The sequence below is a fragment of the Globicephala melas genome, chromosome 1, assembly GCF_963455315.2.
Source record: "Globicephala melas chromosome 1, mGloMel1.2, whole genome shotgun sequence".
Lineage (NCBI taxonomy): Eukaryota > Metazoa > Chordata > Mammalia > Artiodactyla > Delphinidae > Globicephala > Globicephala melas.
In genome coordinates this window covers 23,923,528-23,945,276 of record NC_083314.1, presented here as the reverse complement: position 1 = coordinate 23,945,276, position 21,749 = coordinate 23,923,528, and the positions used below count along the sequence as shown (strand labels likewise).

The window sequence follows — 21,749 nt, the reverse complement described above, 5'->3', positions numbered from 1 at the left end:
CCTGATTTCTAATGGCTCCATAGAAGTCCATTATGTGGAAACTCTGTAATTTATTTAACAATAATGTTGAGCTGGAATGTATGCTCCATGAATATAGGAATTTTTCCCCTGTCAGTTCACTGCAATTCCCCAGCACCTACAACAGGGTCTAGTACATAGTAGGTGCTTAATACATAAAAAATGAATGAAATGTTTAGGTTGTTCTATTTTTTCTATATTAGAAATAATGCTCTCCAAAGCATTTTTGTACAAAATGCTTTCACTGTATTTCAGATGCTTTTCTAAATAATTACTTCTAGAAGAAACTTCTAGAAGAGGACCTTGCTGGTTGAAAGGATATGGACAAACTTATATGATTTCAGAGTCGTTTTCTCTATGAAATAATGTTATCTGTGGCTTTTTTTTATACTTTAGTTTTATAAATTTTCTATAATAATTATATTCTAAAAGAATCAAAATAGTTATTTTATTCTTTTAAGTGCGTTTCTTTTATTCAGGGAGCAGTTAGTAATCTTGTGCCTGGAATAAAGGGTTTTTGTCGTTGGTGGTGAAAGATGAGGATTGAAAGTTTTCTTGGGCAGATGCAGCGAATGATTTGGTATGCTATTCTAAGGAACGTTATTTCATAGGAATGGGAGTCCTCTCAAATGTTAATAAGCAGAGTAGTGATAGAATGAGAATGATACGAAAGATCATACTGATAGTGTAGAGGAAGGATTTGGTAGAGAAGAGACCAGAGGGAGGGAGATCCTGGATTTCTCACTCTCTAGCCTCCACGTCATTCAATTCATCATTGATTTTTTTTATCCTAAGTATTTCTTGAATTTCTTCTTCTCTCCCTTAGGTAAGTCCTCAGTATCTTTCACCTCAGCTACTGCTGTAACCTTCTCATTTCTTTCCCTGCCTCAGAACCATTCTCCACAGAGCTATTAAAGTGATGTAGCTACAACCAAATATGAAGAATGGTTCCCTGTTATCTACATTTTAAGGTTCTAGTTGATTAGCCTGGCATACAAACCCTTCCATTATTTGGATCCTTCACTTTCATTTCCAGCTATTCCCTGCTGTGAAGAAAACCTTTCCTAAGAAAGAAAACTGCTTATTATCCCTGATTGTCTTCACCCCTGTCCCCCGCACAGATAGCACTTGCTTCTGTGCCTCGCTCACGCTGCCCCCATTTCCCCAAATATTCCCTCTCTCCAGTCAGAACCCCCTTGGTCCCCTTTTTCTGGGGCTCACTGTGTAAGACTCATATGTCAGTAACCTCTTCCAAGAAATGTTAACATATATATTCACAGATTACATGCCTCCCTCCTTTCTCCTGCCTTTTTGGCTTAGGAATCTCTCTTCTGTGCTTTTTATGGGACCTTGTTTTTACCTTTCCTTTCATGCTGTGCTATAATTATCTGTTTAGTTATGTTTCCCACACTGGACTGTGAGATTTTTGAGAGCAAGGGCTCTTTTATTTCTTTGTATTCTCAGCAGTTAGCATATAGTAAGGTGGTCAAAAAGGAACCTATTATCATTTTTCAGATGAAATAATGAGGGCTTGAAGCAGGCCAGTGGGCAAGAAGGATAGGTGGGATAGACAGATTGTTAAAGAAGTCACTTTGGATGTCAGTGATAAGTTAAAGGTAGAAATCATGGATGATTGAGGTATGCAACCTGAGTAAATGAGTTTAACGTGCAGGTTTTTGACTTGTTAAATTTGAAATATTTGCTGAACATTCTAGAGAGATGACTAATAGGTAACTAGAAGTATGGGTCTACCTATTAGGAGATAAGGATTTAGGAGTCATCAGCATAGAAATATTAATTAGGGCATATGGAATAGATAATACAGGTCAGGAAGGAGAGGAGATATAAAAAATGTGGAGTAGGGATCCTTGGGGAAAATCATTTAATAGGTTACAGAAAAAAGAAAAAGTAGGGTAGTATATTGATTGTCAGTGGTGTCCAATAGTGAAGAGAGGTTGAAACAGATGAGAATTGAGAACAATATATTTGATTTGGAATTTGGAAGGTCATAATTGATCTTTGAGAGAGTAATTTCAGTCCAGTAGAGGGAAATAGCAACTAGATTGAAATAGGTGATTGAAGAAGGCTGAGAAACGAATGATGAACAAGTGGAAAAAGCAAGCATATAGTACTCTTTGCTTTATGGAGAAATGATACCTTGTGGAAAAAGGAATGTGATATCACTTTCTTGAGGGGAAGGTAGGATGGCAATAAAGTTTTTGTTTTATGTTTTGTTTTTGGATGGGAGATGGTCATGGAAAAGTTTATCAATTGGTGTTCAGGAGCCATAAGAAAGAAGGCTTGAAGTCCAGAAATAAATCTTTAATGGAACAAGGGAAAGAAGAAAAGGAAGGGGGAGAGCCTGGCGTTAAGATCTCAGATGATACTGTTATCCTTGCAAGTGGTGGGGACACTTCTTTCTTGGGCTCAAAAGGAAAAGAAGTAAGGAGAAGTAGAAATAGAGAAACATTTAAAGGTGGTATGAGGGAATGTGAAGGATCTATTTTCGGTGAAGTAGGCTACCAGGTCCTTAATTGCAGGGTAAGGTTTGGATAGGTCAGGGATAGGACAGATGGTGGTAGCAGGGTGGCACAGGTCATTTTAGAAGATTGGTAAAGGACAAGGGATTAATGTTGAGGCTGCAGATAGATTTAGGGCTCAGTTGAGATTGAACTATGGAAAAAATAAAGCAATAATTTAAATACTTAAATAATATGTATATTTGTTTATATATTTTTTTCCATAAAAGGGACTGAAGAAAAGGACAGGGCCCTGGAGAATTGCTTACAGTTACTCAGTAGGATTAAGTGAGGCAGATAGTTAAGGACAGTGATATTTGCTCTATAGTCCTAATGCTTGGAAGAATTGAAGAATGGGTGCAGGGTCGGGAGTGGGCTGCTGCAGACAGCAGCCTGGCTGTCAGTAGACTAAGTCCTGCCTGGTCATAGGCCAGTGTGATCCAGAGTCAATTCAGAGTGTTTAACGCATGACTGATAATATTTGAGATTTAGTATGAGAAGGTGCCTTCCTTCCTTTTCCTTTCTCTTCTCCTTTCTTCCTTTCTTCCTTCCTTTCTCTCTCGCTCTCTCGCTTTCTTTCCCTCTCTCTCTCTTTCTTTCTTTCTTTTTCTTTCTTTCTTTCTTCCTTCCTTCCTTCCTTCCTTTTTTTCTTTCTTTCCTCCCTCCCTCCCTTCCCTCCTTCCCTCCTCTCTCCCTCTCTCCCTCTCTCCTTGCTCTGTATGTATATCAATTAAAGTATGTAAAATAAAAGCAACAAATAGATTGTAGATAGTTTACTCTATTTTAAGACAGTGAATTTTGTACAGAAAAGTAGTATTGGCTGGTTTATGAGTTCTTACTGTTAGTTATTCATTCCTGGTTAAAATATCTCTGGTGGCCTTACATACCCTGTAGTAGTTATCAACTAATAGATTTCAAAATGCAGACAGCCCTAAAGAGAATTTTTTTTTCTCCGAAGTATTTTGTCTTCTATCAGGAATTTGTCATTAGGTATTATATAGACCCAGTGGATAGGTTCATCTCTGGCATGGATATCTGACAGAAACAGCATTTCTCTCAATTATGCTTTTTCTTTAAAAAAAAAAAAGAAAAAATCCGAAAATGAAAGCATAATTTATGTACCTCCTACAAGAAATGCGTAAATTATGGGAAATAATAAAGGAGCAAGATATAATTGAAAATCAACAGCTCTATGAGTTAAGAACCTACTCTCTACGACTCAATTGTTGTCAGTTACTGCTTAACTTAACGCTGGGTTTTCCTTTTTGCTTTCAGGAAAACCTTTAACTTACGCCCTGGGTGTTGCCTGTCCACAGTTTCCTGGTGGCTCACCGCTTCTGCCTGCTCCAGCCTTGCTCCGGCAGCTTCAAGGCTTCTGGGCTTCAGAGCTTGTTGTGAAAGCTTGCTGCTTTGGCCTGCTACCCCTGCTTCAGGTGTCAAAAGCTTTTAATTAGCTTGCTTCCTCTAATTACCATAACTAGGCCCTAATGTGTCTGCATAACCTAGTCTTAGGGTCTGAAAGGAGAATTATTTTTAGCCGTTCATTCTTCCTTAAAAACTCTGTACCCTGGCTCTCCTGGGATTCAAGGGAGAGTGAAAGACGTTTGAAGTTATATTGCATGATTCACCTTTGAAGCCTCTGTATATGGGCTAGTCTTCAGTCCATAGGGGCACACTGGCATGGGCATACTATATTTTTATAGCCAGTGTCTGCTCTAATTGGTCAATGCCCATGCTGTACCAATTTCTAAATATTTTGACTATCACTACTATATATATAAATTGCAACTCCGTAGAGAGGATACCTCTAGCCGGTTTAGTGAACTCTTTGTAGTGTTTTTAGTTTGCTTGTTAAAGAGACTCAGTATTTTTTTAATTAAATATTTTGAATACAGACTGATCACTAACAGAGCAGTTTATAAAAAACAAATACAGTGATTTTCATACATATTAACAATGATCACCATTAACATGACAATAGGAATCAAGACTATAGGCATGATGAATGGGAAGATCTCTTCAAAAACCTGGAGAACTATTCAGTACTCATAGCAGTAAATAACTCTAGCTCTGTAATCAGGTCGTGAGGACTGTAGAACCTACTTTAGAGTGGTGTAGGAATTGATTTTGGCAGTATATGTATTGTGCTCAGCCCAGTGCCAGTCACAGTAAGCTTTCGATAAATGAGTTGTTTTTGTTTATTATTATTATTAATAAGTGATGGTAGACATTATACAGCAGAGATAAAAAGGAGACAAAGACATGGAGCAATAAATAGTGAACAGTAACAATACACGAAAGATAATAAAAGCTAAGCTGTGAAGTTGAGACTTTAAAAGCCGTACATAATTGTTAGGAGAGCAACATGAGCTGGAATAATCTGGTACACACTTAAACCTTAAGATACAGAATTGTATCTCTTTTATCATAATGCCTTATTTTTATTTGAGTTTCAGTATCAATTTAGTAGTGTACTTGAAGCTGAGCGTATTGTATTGATGCCTTTCAACTTTCTATGTAGATACACTCATATAGATTACAAATCACTCGTTATTTATTCAGTAAATATTTATTGCGTACCTATTGATTCCCAAGCACTGGGCACGTACTAGTGAACAAATGAGAAAAAAATAATACCTACCCACATAGAGCTTATGTTCTAGTGAGTGAGGCAAACAGTAAGCAAAATACATAAATAGAATATACAGTTTGTTAAGTAAAAAGAGCTAAGGGGAAAAGGAAGCAAAGAAATGGGATAGAAAGTGTGAAAGGGCAGAATGACATTTTAGGGAGGGATTGAGAGAGCAAACCATGTGTAGCTATAGGGGGGAAAGACCATTTGAGACCTATGGAGTAATAAGTGCAAAAACACTAAGTTGAGATTGAACAAGGTGATCAGTATGTTTGGAGAGAGTGATCTAGGAGGAGAGTAATATGAGATCTGGGAGACCACGATATGTTGGACCATGCTACTTATAAGTTATAGCAAGGACTTTTTTACATGGAGAGAGATCAGAAACTGAAGTTTTGGAGCAGAGTGTCATGATCTGAGCTAGTTTAAACAGAATCACTGTGGCTGATGTTTTGAGAACAGATTTTGGGCTGTGAGAGCAGAAGTAGAGAGGCTGGGCAGGATAGTCCAGGCAAGACATAATGGTAGATGGGAATGGTGTGGACTAGAGGAGGAGGTATGGCAAATTCTGGATATATTGAATGTAGACTAGATTTGTAGAACTGCATGCCAGCTGCTTCTTGGATATTGAAATTCTGTTTAATATAGTATGATCATTCCTAAGTTATATGTTGTATCTATAAGTGATGATTCTTAAATCGTGTTTAAGAACTCATTCATTTACATTTGTCACCTACTGATTTTTCTGTAGCATTTGCAGTTTTTCTAACATTGTAGTGCTTTTAATATGCTTATATAATATAAGACAGCTCTATATTTGGTGTTTTTAAAAACATGTCTTTGTTCTGTATTAAATTTATAATCTTCCCGTCCATACTAAGTGTACTGTTCATTCTGATCAAATTATATAAGAAAGGACATTTTAACGTACTACCCTCTTATATGTCAGTTAGCTGTGGCTCTTGAAAATCTAGAACCTGAAGTTAGATTTCTAGGAGAATCTTCTCCTCCTCCTCCCCCTCCTCCCCCTCCCCCTCCTCCCCCTCCCCCTCCTCCCCCTCCCCCTCCTCCCCTCCCCCTCCTCCTCCCCTCCCCTCCCCTCCCCCTTCTCTCCTCCCCTCCTCCCCTCGTCCTCCCCTCCCCCTTCTCCTCCTCCTCCCCCTCCCCCTTCTCCTCCTCCTTCTTCTTCTTTACTGAAATGAACATGAAAATGATCTGTAGTGTCAAAGGAGAAAAGCAAGATCAGTTTTATTTTATCACTTCATCAACTTCATACTCTTGTCTCATCATGTCATCAATTCGATAATTTAAGAATATTTTCTGAACTGCCTTTAAAAAAAATTGAAGTATAGCTGATTTACAATGTTGTGTTGGTTTCTGGTGTACAGCAAAGTGATACAGACACATATTTTTCATATTCTTTTCCATTATGGTTTATTACAGGATATTGAATGTAGTTCCCTGTGCTATACAGTAGGACCTTGTTGTTTATTTTATATATAGTAGTTTGTATCTGCTAACCCCAAACTCCTAATTTATACCTCCCTCACCCCGTTTTGCCTTTGGTAACCATAAGTTTGTGTTCTGTGTGAACTGACATTTTTATTTCACCACATCCCACTGCATTCCAGAAGAGTTTTTAGGCAGCTCATGAAACTGTTGTAAGCTAGCTTTGAGAATGTTTTTCACCCTGCAGCAGCATGGCATTCCTGATTATCACATAGATGTGCAGTATGGGTCTCGTTTTGGCCATTATCAGCCACACTGTAAATACCTCAGTAATTAATGGTCATTTCATGATCAGGATGAGGTATGGTATTCCATACTATCCCATCCCATGCTTCAAATTTCATATGTTCTGTCCAGAAAATGTAGAAAGGGCAATAGAAATCATATCCCCTAGAAATACCTGATTTTTAAAATGTTTTGATGCCTTTCTCAGAATAAATATGGCATAGAAATGTATAGCTAAATACTTTATATATAAAAAAATTAATTTTAGTGTACAAATTTTAATAAACTTCTTTTAAACAATATACTGTGAACTTTTCCCTATTAAATAGTATTCTTTAACAACATTTTCAAGAATATTAATAATTTTCTATTATTTGTGGTATGTTCAGTAACTTTCACCTTTCAGAATATTTAAGTTATTTACAATATTTTACTGTTGGAAACCACACGTAAATATTGTGGCTTAGTTTTTATTTGTATATATATATGTTCATTTGAGGATATTTCTAACTATATTTCTATGTTGATGTATGTGTCATGGGTATAAATTTATAAAGTTGGAAGTTGAAGAGATCAAAGCTTCTTATTTCCTTGTTACAGAAATGGAAGAAATAAGGATGTTTAACGTCTACCACGTATTAGTGATAGAGTAAACAACAGTTGAGAGTTTGGGCTATAATGTGCTTAGTGCAATGCTTGGCACATAATAATAGCTATTGCTTATTGAACACCTATTAAGTGCCAGACCCTGTTTTAAATATTTCATACTTGTGTATAGCCCGAGTCTGGCTGTAGAGTCCACGCTATCACCACTACCCTGAACAGCCACGCTAAGTGCTAGCTCAGGGTTTGAGTGTTCAGTAAGTGCTAGCTTATTTCTACCGCACAGCTCTATAATCCAGAGGTGGTTTTGGTTCCAATAGTATTTGGATTTTAGAAAGATAATTTAATACATATACTCTATTTTATATAACAGTCCTATTGGGGTTTTGAGCAGAACCTCATAAGCAAATGCGTTGGTGTTTCTGCAGTGAAGCATGTTTATCTTTACACTGAGATTAAAAAGAAAACAGAACTCCCCCAAAACTATGCTTTGCCTGATTCATTTGCCAAATGAATTTTGAAAATGCTTTGGCTTTTAGAATTGCTGGTAAGGGATTGTGGACCTTCATAAAACTCTTAGAAGAGTAACTGGCATTTAGAACACACTCTATATATGCTGGTGAATACTGCTACTACTATACTGGTTATCATCAGATACTTATATACTCATGTGCATAGAAAATTCGTGAATCACACAGTGCTGGGAGGAGTTCTTTTCATACCACATGACCTGAGAAGGGCAAATCTAAGTGTTGGAGTCTTTCAGCCATTCTCTAAAACAGAATAAGAGAGGGCTTAAGTGATAGCCGTCCTTATCTCTTCCCTGTCTTAAATGTAGGCATGTCTAGCTCTATGCTCCTGTCCTTCCATCTGTTTGTGCTCCCAGTTGTGCAGCATATGATTTGAGTCTGCAGAATAATGAAACTTGTGTTTTCAGACTTTCAGAGATCCTAGTGAAAAAATGTTTCAAGTTTTTCCTTGCTCTTTATCACAGCACTCCCCCCCACCCCGCCTTTTTTGTGGTGAGAACATTTAGATCTACTTTTCTAGCAACTTACAAGTATATAATACAATACTGTTAACTATAGTCACCATACTGTACATTAGACCCCCAGAACTTACTCATCTCTCATCTTATAACTGGAAATTTGTACCCTTTGACCAACATCTCCCCGTTTCCCTCAACTCCCAGCCCCTTTCACCACCTTTCTAGAATTAGAATTCTAGAAATAGAATTTGCTGTTTCTGTGAGTTCACCTTTTTCAGATTTCCCATAGAAGTGAGATCATACAGTTTTTGTCTTTCTGTTTCTGGCTTATTTCACTTAGCATAATATCCTCTAGGTTCACCCATGTTGTCACAAAAGCAAGATTTCCTTCTTTTTTTATGGCTGAATAATATTCCATTTTCTTTATCCATTCATCTGTCATTGGCTATTTAGGTTGTTTCTATATCTTGTACAGCCCCTTTTCTTTAAACATGAACCAACTGATCCATCATTTCTGCAGATATGACCAGATACGACTAAAGACTAAAGTGACTGCATATGAATTTGAGATATTTCTTCTTCCTTCCCACCATTTTAATTGATGAGAAACTGTAATCACAGTCATTAGTATAACCATTTATGACAATTACCAAGATGTATTCTAGTTTAGATAATATTATAGTATTATACACTGATTTTAATTATATAGTCATATTATTGTTATTGCACAATGATCCAAAAATAAATTTATTAAATGCCCCTGATATGTACATTTGCTATTAAGATTTAAAAAATTTTGGACTTGAGTTTAAACCTATTCTCTATGCTTAGAACTATCCTTTTGAACTGTTTGTAGATATGTTGTATATAGTTTGTTTTCTCCTTCTGCACATTAGAGTAGTATTTGTCTTCCCCCTACTCCACCCGCCCCCAGTAAAGGCTGGAAACAGCCTTTGTCTCCTCTCATGTAGTTCAGTCTCTGCTCTATAGCATCCCAAGTGAGCTGCAAGGGCCCTTTGAGACTATCTAGTCAAACTGAGGGAGAGAAGTAGAAACAGAAATGTAATCGGTTTGTTGAGAGTGAAAATAGGGGATTAGTTATTTGTATTTGACAGTTTTTTGATCCATAACTAAAATACAAAATACAGAAATATCTGTTCCTTTTTTTGTCGGAAAGGTATGTGTGAAGTCTGCAATTTGTAGAGGTGTTAGCCTTAATTGATCTTTAGGGTGTGTGTGTGTGTGTGTGCGCGCGCGTGTGCGTGCGCGCACGTTGGGGGTTGTGGTATAGTGTGTAAGAATACGTGGCGTGTCAGTTTATGGCGTACTGTTTGATCCCCATGAAACATGTTTGTTTTGGCAGCTGGCTTTCCCTGTAGCATCGTGTTGGAATTTGGCATGCAGTGTTTAAGCTCTAGTTATTTCATTTGGTACATTTTGGTCAATTTCTTAGTGATAGTAGATATTGAGTTTAAATTCCAGAGCAGAAAACTTGAAAACGAGAATATAGTATACGATCACCAACCGACACCATGTTCAAAAACACAGTTGTTTGTTTGGCACGTGTTCACTAATGTAACTTTTTCAACTGACAATATTATTTGATTTAGGATCTTAGAATTTGAACTGCATGGAAATCTGATAATTTTGGTATTTATTTTTTTTACAGAGAGGAAAAAGGAAAATGGATGACTGAAAAAAAGTACTATTTGTCACATTTTAAAAGTTGTATTTCCTTTCCTAGGTTGCTGTAGTGAAACTAAAAAATGCAGATAAAGTATTTGCCATGAAAATATTGAATAAATGGGAAATGCTGAAAAGAGCTGAGGTAAGATTCTAATTATTGGAATATTTAAATAATATTTTAGAAATATTTTTAGAGAAAAATAAAATGATAGAGAGCCCATAGGTCTTTAAGTATCATTTAGTAACCTTTTATCTACGATGGCATTATTTTTTAAAGCCTAAAAGACAAATTCAGTAATTCACAATTATGATATAGTTATGATGAATGTTACATTTGTGATGCTATTTTAATATTATCTGAAAACCAAATGGAAACCCTTTGAATGTCAGGCTTAGACACTTATGTTAAAAGGATGTGTGGAAACCAGTTTCTTTTACAGGAAGAAATTTTGTAGTGACTGATATCCAATTTGATATAACTTGTTTATATTATTTGTATTCTGCTATAAGCAAATTCCGCAGGAATTTTGAATATGCCTGTAAGAATTCTGTTTATTGCTGACTATGCAGTTAAATTTATGTTTTGTTTCATATTATTAAAAATGGGAGTAAAATCTGCTGTTGAAAGAGTTGTCAGCATTTTAATCTTCGTGCTAGATTTGAGGGAAAGACTGACTGGCATGATGTTAAAAATATCTAATAGCCGATATGTATGTCAAACCTGACATTACATGTAAATTTGGGGAGTGGTTCTGGAGGTCTGCTGTTCTGGGTTATAGTGAGTTGCTCAGTGAGGTAGGGCATTCAGGGGCCTCAGGGAAGCAGAGCTTACTGGTGTGGAAATATTTTAACTTACAGAAGGATTATACTGCTGACTAGGCTGAGTGTTAGCTCTAGAGGGTAGTAAGATTCATAAGAGGATAATGAGAAATTAGCCCTTAGAAATCTTTCTGTATATACCGGTACTTGTAGCAACCTGAAAAACAGCAAATACATAGGGAAAAGCACAAATGGTTCCCATGATGATAGATACATACTGTGGTAGTGAAAGTAAATACTTCAATATTTCTTTCTTTTAGAAAATTTGAAGAAATAACAAAACACAAAGAAGAAACTAATAATCACTTGTATTCCATCATTTAGAATTAATAACATTTTGGGCAAGTTTTGCTTTCAGTCTTTTTCTTTTCTATTTGCCTACTGAAAAAAACTGCACACATGAAATTACAGATATATTCTTTGTAAAACAAATAATAGCACATTACAGATAAAGCTAAGGTACTCTTTGACTATACCCCGCCCAAGTCCAGCCCCTCTCTACCTTCCAGAGGTAATTACAGAGGTAATAAAATCGTGTTTAAAAGAGTATCTGGAAAGTTTTATGTCACTCTCTGACATATGTGCCAGTGCCCGTTATATTCAATAACTTCAATATTTACTTTTGTATTTCCCTAAAACTGAATTGCCTTACTGTCACTAGTCATATTTTCCAGGTAATAAACACTGAGATTGAGTTTAGTATGCAGTCTATTTATTAGGGGGTGCCTTTGAAATTGACATTGACAGACAGGAAAGGAGGTGAAATACGATTTGTCAGGGAGAAGTCAAGCTGCCCCTTCAGCCTCTGTTGATCCAACAGGGATCCGTGGAGCAGAAATGGTCCTTCAGAGTTGTCCTACCTTGGGCCAAATGGTTGACCTTTATGCACTTGCCTCAGTTACTCATTGGATACGGGCTGCCTCCAGAAGGACATGGCCTTGGGCTAGTAGGCTTTCCGTGGCTGAGACAAAGCCTGGAGGGGCTGACAGCATTGCCAGCAGTTGGAGCAATAAGTCTTATTATTAAAAATTAGTAAAGAATTATGTTCTAATTGTTTCGCAGAACTCATAATTGTAGTGGGTTAGTGTTCCAGGGTTAGAACTTTAAAAAAATTTAATTAAAGTTTGTACTTACTTTTTATGATGTTGGATATGTTGGGGAAGAAATTTTTTTTTTTAACATCTTTATTGGAGTATAATTGCTTTACAATGGTGTGTTAGTTTCTGCTTTATAACAAAGTGAATCAGTTATACATATACATATGTCCCCATATCCCTTCCCTCTTGCATCTCCCTCCCTCCCACCCTCCCTATCCCACCCTTCCTATCCCACCCTTCTACGTGGTCACAAAGCACCGAGCTGATCTCACTGTGCTATGCAGCTGCTTCCCACTAGCTATCTGTTTTATGTTTGGTAGTGTATATATGTTGGGGAAGAATTTTGAAAAGAAAGAGTAACTGGTTTAACTTTCATTACTCACTGGAGGAAGTGGCAAAATTGAAGATAAAACAGGAATAATTAAAAATTAAATATTATTTTGTTGAATTAAAAATCATTAATATGTTCTGTTTCTGGGACAAGATGGAATAGATGTGCTTCTTCCTATCTTTCCCATTAAGTACAGCTAAAGACCATGGACATTACATATAAAACAGATATACAAAGACTCTGAAAGGCAGAGAGAATGTGGAAAAACTAGGGGCCTTGGGACCCAAGGAATGTCAGTCGTTCCGTGAGGTCAGTATTATTCTGATGGAATAACCAGATAAGGACCATACAAAGAAAGTTAAAGATCAATATGCCTCATGAACATAGATGCAAATATCCTTAAGAAAATATTAGCAAATAGAGTTCAGCAATATATAAAACAAATCATACACCATGACCAAGTGGGGTTTATTTGAGGGATACAAGGCTGGTTCAGTATTTGAAAGGAACTTGCCTCAAACTATTTGAAACATTCATTTTTTAGGAAGAAATTCTACATTGAAACTTTTAAAGAGGAATTCATTTTAAAGTAGGATGGAATTATATTTCTGTGCTTGAATTGTCAAATCCTTTTTTTAAAAAAACATTGAAAAGAAGCCCGTTCTGATCATTACTTATCTAATTTGGGAAAACTGGTCCTACCAATGATGCTTAATGAATTCCAAATGAGCAGCAAAATTTCTTACTTTTTAAATCTGTGTATTGTTGATACTTTAGAACACTATTCAGAGATTTACCTCCAACCTGTTTGTCATATTTATTTCTATTTAAGGTATGTAACAGATATAATAATTAGTGGGACATGGATTATTTGAAGATACTAGGAAATTTGTCTCTTTCTGTACCTGGCAGATACCTAATTAGTAAATAATCTTATAGTTACAAAGATTAATATCTCTAGAGAGTCATCATTTACAAACTTTGTTAGTATGTCAGCAGTCCCTTAAGTTAACTTCTCCTAATCTATTCTGTGAATTTTACTTTCATTTCAAATTTATTCAACTCTTACTGATTTCACTCATATAGGAGATATCTTACTCATTTCGTTGGAAGATGCAGTATAGTTTACAGAAATGCTCTCCATCTCGAGTCAAACCTTTCCAAGGCTCAGTTATCTTATTTGTAAAATAAAGATAATTGTCTCTATACCATAAGTGGAGGAATAATATATCTTAGTTTAACTGTGATAGTACTGGTTTATGCCTGTTGTCTTGCTATTTTTGTTATTGTTGTTAGCTCTGTTTTATTATTTTTTATACATGTATGTGCCAGGAGTAGTAGTAGTAGCTGTAGTAGTTAACAGTAGTAATGAATTGAGGTCATTAGATTGGAACTGTCTCTACTTCCTGATCTGCTACGTATAGTAAAAAAAAGAAAATGCAAGCACTCTAGAAAATAACCAGTAAAAAAATGAAAGCTTTTTTTTCCCTCCCTCAGATGTCCAGTCTTTCTGTTCAAAGTAAATCATTATTAAGATGATTTATTTATCCTTAATAGAAAAATTTACTATACTGGAATCATATTAAAAGACTGATTTTTTCACAGTGCTTTTATCACTTAATAATATATATTGGATTTTTCCATTTCCATATTTATACTTTTACCTAATTCTTTTTTTTTTTCTTTTTTTTTTTTTTGCGGTACGCGGGCCTCTCACTATTGTGGCCTCTTCCGTTGTGGAGCGCAGGCTCAGCGGCCATGGCTCACGGGCCCAGCCGCTCCGTGACATGTGGGATCTTCCCGGACCGGGGCACAAACCCATGTCCCCTGCATCGGCAGGCGGACTCTCAACCACTGCGCCACCAGGGAAGCCCTCTTTTTTTTTTTTTTAAATAAAGTATTTATTTTTTATTTTATTTTTGGCTGCATTGGGTTCTTGTTGCTGCGTGCGGACATTTCCCTGGTTGTGGTGAGCAGGGGTTACTCTTCGTTGCAGTGCACAGACTTCTCATTGCAGTGGCTTCTCTTGTTGTGGAGCACGGGCTCTAGGCATGCGGGCTTCAGTAGTTGTGGCTCGTGGGCTCTAGAGCGCAGGCTCAGTAGTTGTGGCACACGGGCATAGTTGCTCCGCGGCGTGTGGGATCTTCCCGGACCAGGGCTCGAACCCGTGTCGCCTGCATTGGCAGGCGGATTCTTAACCACTGCACTACCAGGGAAGCCCTACCTGATTCTTTTTAATAGTTTCATTATACTGAATGGATATATTGTTTAGTATGATGATTTTTTCTTTTAAACATTGATGGGCATTTAGATTATTTCCACCTTTTTACTATTTTTATTTGGTTATTTCACCAAATCTAACTATGTGTGTTTAGCAAAGAGGAATTTCAAAACAAGAGAGAAAATAGTGCATCAGAACTAGTCACGCCACCTAAGAAGTATATGCAATGTAACATAGAAATAGAAAGGGCTGTGAAATACTGTTAATCAGAGATGTTGCTGTTGGCTGCCCTGAGGTACTCCAGGTTGTGTATGCTGAGGTTGAGGGATTTTAAGTATAGCTTTTACACTAAGGGATTTTCACGTCCTGCTGACTCTAGAATTTGTCCACTCCCCAGATTAAACTCCTCAATAGTGGAATTCCTGGGTTGTGTGGGACGGGTATACCTTTAAGCTTCGATAGCGATTGCCAAATTGTCTTCTAAAAAAAGTTGAATCAGTGTATCTTTGCACTCATAGTATTTAAACATGTCTGTTTTCTCACACATTTGCCAACTGTGGATGTTATCAAATGATTTATGTGATGTATCTCATGTTTGATTTGGTCACCAAATACATATTAATATGGAGATTTAAAAGTAAATTGATGCTTTGGTGTGTAAGAGCTGATATTTGAAGTTCTTGCATTTTGCAATTTAAAATATTTATAAATATTTTATTAAAATAAAAAAATACTTGACTTTTTTCCCCTCAAATATTAGCTTAGAGAGAATGATTCAATTATTATTTGAAAGTCTTCTGTGGTAATACTTCATGGGTGAGATAAGTCTTTGTTACTTATAAATTAGAAGCCAAAGTAGATATATCATGAATGGATTTTCTCATTTTAACATGTGATTTCCAAGTATTTGGGCAATTTGGATATTCTGTATAAGAATAATGATCTGATGAATGCACCTATGGATCTAGGGAAGAGAATCATGTGACAGTTTTGCAGAATTATTATCATTTATATATGGTCTGTATTAACTTCTGTTTCAGCATAGGTATTCCTTTTCTTCTTTCTTTTTAACCAATAACCCATTAAGGATAAAATTTAAACACTATGTAACTGAATATTAACAATGTAAAACTGCACAACACTCAAAACCATCACTGTGCAAGCAGAATGTTTGGTTGAATAGAAACTGAGTGACAGAATCTGAAGAAGCTATATTGTCTCCAGTAACCTCTCCTTTGTGATGATCGCATTCTTAGAGACCCAAATATTCTTTTTTTTAAGGGAGGATTTTTAAAAAATCTTACTTAGTTTTTTCAAAAATGTAATTGAAATGGACATTATTAAATGTCTTTATATTGAATCCTTGGTATACATGCATCATGGTTGGGTTAATATTGATCTAGAACAGGGTTTTTCAGCAGTGGCACTTATGACATTTGAGGCCAGATAATTCCATCTGGGGGCTGTCCTGTGCATTGTAGGATGTGAAGCAGCATCCCTGGCTTCTTCCCACTAGATGCTGGTAGCATTACCCCTCACCCCTCCTCAGCTGTGACAACCAACTGAGGACAGTGTGATATACTGAAGCAAAAAAGGAGACTGTGCTTCACATCTAAACTAAGTATCTGAGGCATTAATAGGAATAGTCTATAATACCTAAGTATGTATGGGTAAAATCATATGTCTGAGATTTGCGGCAAAAAAATCCTCTGTGTATATACATATGTGTGAGTGTTCACATGTATGTGCGTGGAGGAAGGGTGGTGGTAAGTGGGTGAGAGTGTAGATGAAATAAAATTGAACGATAAAATAATTGTTGAAATTCGTTGATGGGTACATTGGGGGCAGGGGATTATTTTACTGCTTTCTCTTGTATATGTTTAAAATTTTATATTAGAAATAGTTTATATTTTATGTTTTTAAAAATTAATTTATTTTTTCACTACATAGTTTAGAATAGATTAGATCCTACTAAAGTTAATCTGTTCTGTTGACAGGTAGTCTTTGGAGCTTTATTTAGTTTGGAGTCATCAGTCAGTCACATTTCCAGATTCTAGCTGGAAATGTCTTTAAAATTTCAGATAGCTGTCCTGGTAAGATAAAGCCAGGAGAAAGGAGTCTCCTAGGCTTGACAGACTTCACCACCTCTCTAAAATGTTAGCAGCAAACCATAATTTCAGGTCAGTTAAAGTCTGAAACAGAACTTAGTTGTATGTCAAGTGATTCTATTTTCCCCATAAAGTGAACGAAAGCATGATATTGTAGATTTTAATAATTGAATTGACAGGTAAAACTGCCCATTCATTTGGTTTAAGCTTTATTTGTTTTAAAATTTTTCCTTGGTGATGCTGTTTAATAAATGGCTTTGGAAATTCTATTGCATCAAATAAAATTTATGGAAATATGTGGAAAAAAATTAAGGTACTTAATTAGGGTAAATTAAGTAATGCTAATTGTTTTATATATCATGGCTGTTGAATTTATCTTGTGGGAAATAAATTATTAGGCACCTGCTATGTGTAGAATACTGTCTGATGGTTTTTCAGTGTGTATGGAATGTGGTACAGCCATTAAGAAAAATTAGGTCTCTATGTACTGGTGTGGAAAGCTGTTCAGATATATTGTTACTTGAAAAACATGACTTACAGAGCACTGTGATCTCATCTGTGTAAAGGAAGAAAAGATAGGGGAGATGGGATGCCATATGAATATAGTTGTGTGTGTGTGTGTGTGTGTGTGTTGTGTGTGTGTGTGTGTTTATATGCTTATGTGTATACAGAAATTTTCTGAGAAGAAATTCAACTGAGTTATTGGTAGTAACCTCTGGACATAACAGGTGGACAGTGAAACTATCAGGGCGTGACTCAGGGAGACTTTTAATTTCTACTTTACCTTTCAGTTGTTTTTGCCATAGCAGCTTTTTAATTAAAAATTTAAAGATATATTGTAGAATTATAAAGTATCATATAAAGTTATTTTTTATTTTTAGCCACACATTTCTAAGGTTCTCCAGGATACATCTTTATAATAGTGGAAATATATCCTCAGAATAAATTAAAACTTTTATAAATCAGTAAGAAAAAGACAATTCATTAGAGAAAATGGGCAAAGCGAGTTTTTCAAAGAGAAAACTCAGATGTCCAATAAGCATATGTAAAATTATTTATTTACAGGGAACTCTACTCGATGCTCTGTGGTGACCTAAATGGGAAGGAAATCCAAAAAAGAGGGGATATATGTATACGTATAGCTGATTCACTTTGCTGTACAGTAGAAACTAACACAACATTGTAAAGCAACTATACTCCAATAAAAGTTAATTAAAAAACGAGTGCAACAAAAAAATTATTTGTTTGCACCTGTAATTAGGAATATGTTAATTAAAAGAATGATGAGATATTATTTCACACCCATCATATTGACACGCACTTAAAAGTTTAACAATGCCAAGTGCAGTTGAGGATGTGGGGAAAAGGGGAGATTTCATACACTAGGGTGAGGGTAGTAACTGGCATACCACTTAGGAAAGAAAATTGGCTGAATCTGGTAAAGTTGAAAACGCTTAAAACTAGTATTTCTGTTTCCAAGTGTATACTCTAGGAAACTCTTGCAAGTCCCCTACAATGAACGAGTTCCGTTCCCGAGAGCACGTTTGTAAGTCCAACTTGTTTGTAAGTCCAACAAAGTTAGCCTAGGTGTCCAACAAACACAGTCAGCTATATAGTACTGTACTGTAATACGTTTATAGTACTTTTCACACAAATAATACATAAAAAACAAAAAATAAAACATTTTTAATCTTACAGTACAGTACTTTGAAAAGTACAGTAGTACAGTACAACAGCTGGCATACAGGGGCTGGCACTGACTGAACAGGCAAGAAGAGTTACTGACTGGAGGAGGGAGGGGAGGTGGGAGATGGTAGAGCTGAAGGATCGTCAGCAATAGGAGACGGAGGGCAAGCTGCAATTTCACTCACGCCTGACACTGATGACACAGGTTTTAGTTCCTTGCTGGATTCAATTCTATCTACCCCCTTGAAAAAACGATCCAGTGATGTCTGTTAGTACTGTACCAGCTCCATCACCGCTGCTTTTACACTTGCTTCCAGACATCCTGGGCTTGAAATAAAAATACTGTACTACTGTACTGTATACAGTGCTGTACAGTAAAGTATACATAAAAGCACAACCACTTGTAGAGGATGCATGCATATGGCAACGTATGCCAGACAGGTGAACTAACTTACGTGATTGGACATGCGAACACGTGTTCGCATCTTTGAAAGTTCACAATTTGAAGGTTCGTATGTAGGGGACTTACTGTACATTTGTACAAATATATTCATTGGCAGCATTGAAATAATACAAAATTGGGTGATCTTCGTGATTGGGGGGTTATATAAATAAATTCTGCCGTATTCATACAATGGAATACCACAGCAATTAAAAGGTAAACAGCCATCTATGCAAAGGGATAGATGAAATTACACTATTCATGGAAGTTTTCAAAACACAAAACAATTCTATTGTTTTTGGACACATACATGAATAATAAAGCATGTGATGGGAAGAATATATACTAACTTCAGATTATTCATTTTCTCAGAGGGAGAAGGGACAGGAATGCTCTAGGAATAGGAAGGCTACAACTTGTATCATATTTTCTTAATAACAAAATGATCAGAAGTAAATGTGACAAAATGTTGACATTTATATTATCTAGATGGTAGATTGGACCATGGTTGTTAAATAATTCTGTGTATTTTTCTGATTTTTTTGAACTACAACAGTATTTTTAAATATAAAATACTTATAAGTGTACTGTTCAGTTGTTCAATTTCTGAGGGGTCTTTGAAACTTGACTTATTGGAAAGTCGTATAATATTAGATGTATTCCCTTTTCAGAACAGAAAGTGTAATAAATATTTTAAGCAATTGTTTGCATAATATATTTCCTAGTTTTACATGAAGTATTCTTTATCTAAAAAAAATGTTTTTTTCCTTTTCAGACAGCATGTTTTCGTGAAGAAAGGGATGTGTTAGTGAATGGAGACAATAAATGGATTACAACTTTGCATTATGCTTTCCAAGATGACAATAACTTAGTAAGAATCACTTTTTATATGTTTCTATATCCTTATTAATTTTTTATTGGCAGAATTTAGCATTATTTTCTCTTAAGCATTATTTAAATGTAAATGTTATTTAGAAAACCACTGAATTTCAGAGTATAAGTTGTTTATTTTGATATGTGATTTCTTTCCCTGGGTAATTCAATACCTTTCCGTTGGAATTTTTTATGTTTTTTAATAAACACGTCAAAACTAAATCCAAACAGATTTACATTCTATAAAAGGTGGTCAGGATTTTTTTTCCATTATTTTCTCAAGATATCTTATTTGTAGTATTCTATTATTATTTAGAATTTTACATATTTTTCAAAGTTGTCATGTGTTACTTTAAGTAGAGCCATATTTAAAATCTAGGCTGTGTCTAATTTTATATTAACATCATGAACCACTTGACAAAAGAAGTTGGGAAAGAGCTTGGAGGAAAATCAAACTGTTAGAAGCACTACCAATTGAAGATTGAAGAGATGAACAAGTAAATAGGAAAATAGGTGATATCTGTCACAGTCGAGTGTACAACTCCTTGGCCTGTTATTCAAAGCCCTTCATTTTCTGACCCCAGTTTTTATTTCAAGGTTTAGTTTTAGCATACATGTGTTGAGTTCCTGCTTTGTGCCAGCTACTACTACTATGTACTGGGATATAAAAATCAATAAGACATTTTTCATTAATTTGATATTTATTGAACATGTGCTGTGTGCTAGGCATTGTTCTTTAGATTCTAGAGACTCAGTAGTGAATAAGACAGACAAAGGATCTCTTTTCTTATTCTTACATTCTTGTGAGGGGAACCAGACAAGGAATTCACAGTCAAGTAAATAATATTTACACATTGTTTCATATAAGAAAAATATAACATTTATTCAAAGGTATGAAGTCAGTAAGGGCTCTTCTAAGAAAAATGTACATTGCCTAAACCAAGAAGGGGGAAGCGGTGGAGATGGTTTGGTGAGCATGGAGATTTGAAGCCACCTTGTTATGTTCCTCTTGATGAAGGATAGAAAAAGAGGCTTGGGGATGAGGGAGGAGAGATGAGAGAGTCACATAATATAGCACCTTATACGTTATGGTAAGGAAATTAAACTTTTACAGTCATGAGTTTCAAAAACAAATATTTTTTTGATCATGGAACTCTAGTGTGTGTGTTTTGTAAAACGACATTATATCTGAAAGCCTATACAATGAAGCATATAGAAACGCAACTGCCCTGACTGATCTCTTAGCTTCCTCCTTCCACTTTCCTTCATGCTTTCTCAGGGTTCTTTCACAGAGCAAGTTTGGAAGCTGCTGTTTTAGGACTGTAGAAGGGTTTGTGACAGGAAAGGACTGAGGTTGTTTGAGGGATGAGAGGAAGGCTAATGTGATATGATAAGGAGGGGAGAGAGGTATAAAATGAGGCTTCCAGAGTGTAGGCCATGCAGAAGAGTTCGAATTTTATTCTAGTTTCCAGGAGGGTTTTAAGGATAGTGTGATAATCAGTTTTATATCTTGTATAGAACATCCTAGCAGAAGTGTTAAGGATGGATTTCAGGGGGCAAAACTAGAGAGACTTGTTAGGAGACAATATTCAGGTGACAGATAATGAGGGATTGAATAAAGGTGACAGTGGGAGGGGATGGTTTCAAGTACTATTTAAGAAGTAAAATAATTAGGACTTGTTGTGTTTGAGTGAGTGTCAGTGGAGGAGAGAGGAGTCAGAATGATTGCCAGTTTTCTGGTGTCTGACTTGTGGGATTCAGTGGTTGGTAGGTGATGAATTGAGTTGGGGAATATAGGAGGAAGAGAAAATTTAAAGTAGGTGGGAAGATGATTAGTTTAATTTGATATATGTTGGGTTTGAATTGTCATGTGATCCATTTAATGGGTTAGATATGTAAGTCTGGTGTTTCTGAGGGTGTCTTGGAGTTCTTATAGATCAGATTTTGGCAAATTGTGGCCTGCAGCTCAAATCTGGCTCGCCACCTATTTTC

The 21,749-nt window shown here is 36.0% G+C and overlaps 1 protein-coding gene across 19 annotated transcripts in view; it reads left to right on the top strand.

The window, feature by feature from the left end:
* CDC42BPA (CDC42 binding protein kinase alpha) overlaps positions 1 to 21,749 on the top strand; it is a 325,266-nt gene that overhangs the window by 96,111 nt on the left and 207,406 nt on the right. For 18 of the 19 annotated variants that reach the window (XM_030868499.3, XM_060304871.2, XM_060305121.2 and 15 more), the window contains exons 3-4: positions 10,239 to 10,322; positions 19,660 to 19,755. In XM_030868499.3, the coding sequence (XP_030724359.1) occupies positions 10,239 to 10,322; positions 19,660 to 19,755 (180 nt within the window). Of the gene's footprint in view, positions 1 to 3,812; positions 3,971 to 10,238; positions 10,323 to 19,659; positions 19,756 to 21,749 lie in introns of all 19 variants that reach the window. The other variant, XM_060304987.1, reaches the window with a different exon arrangement.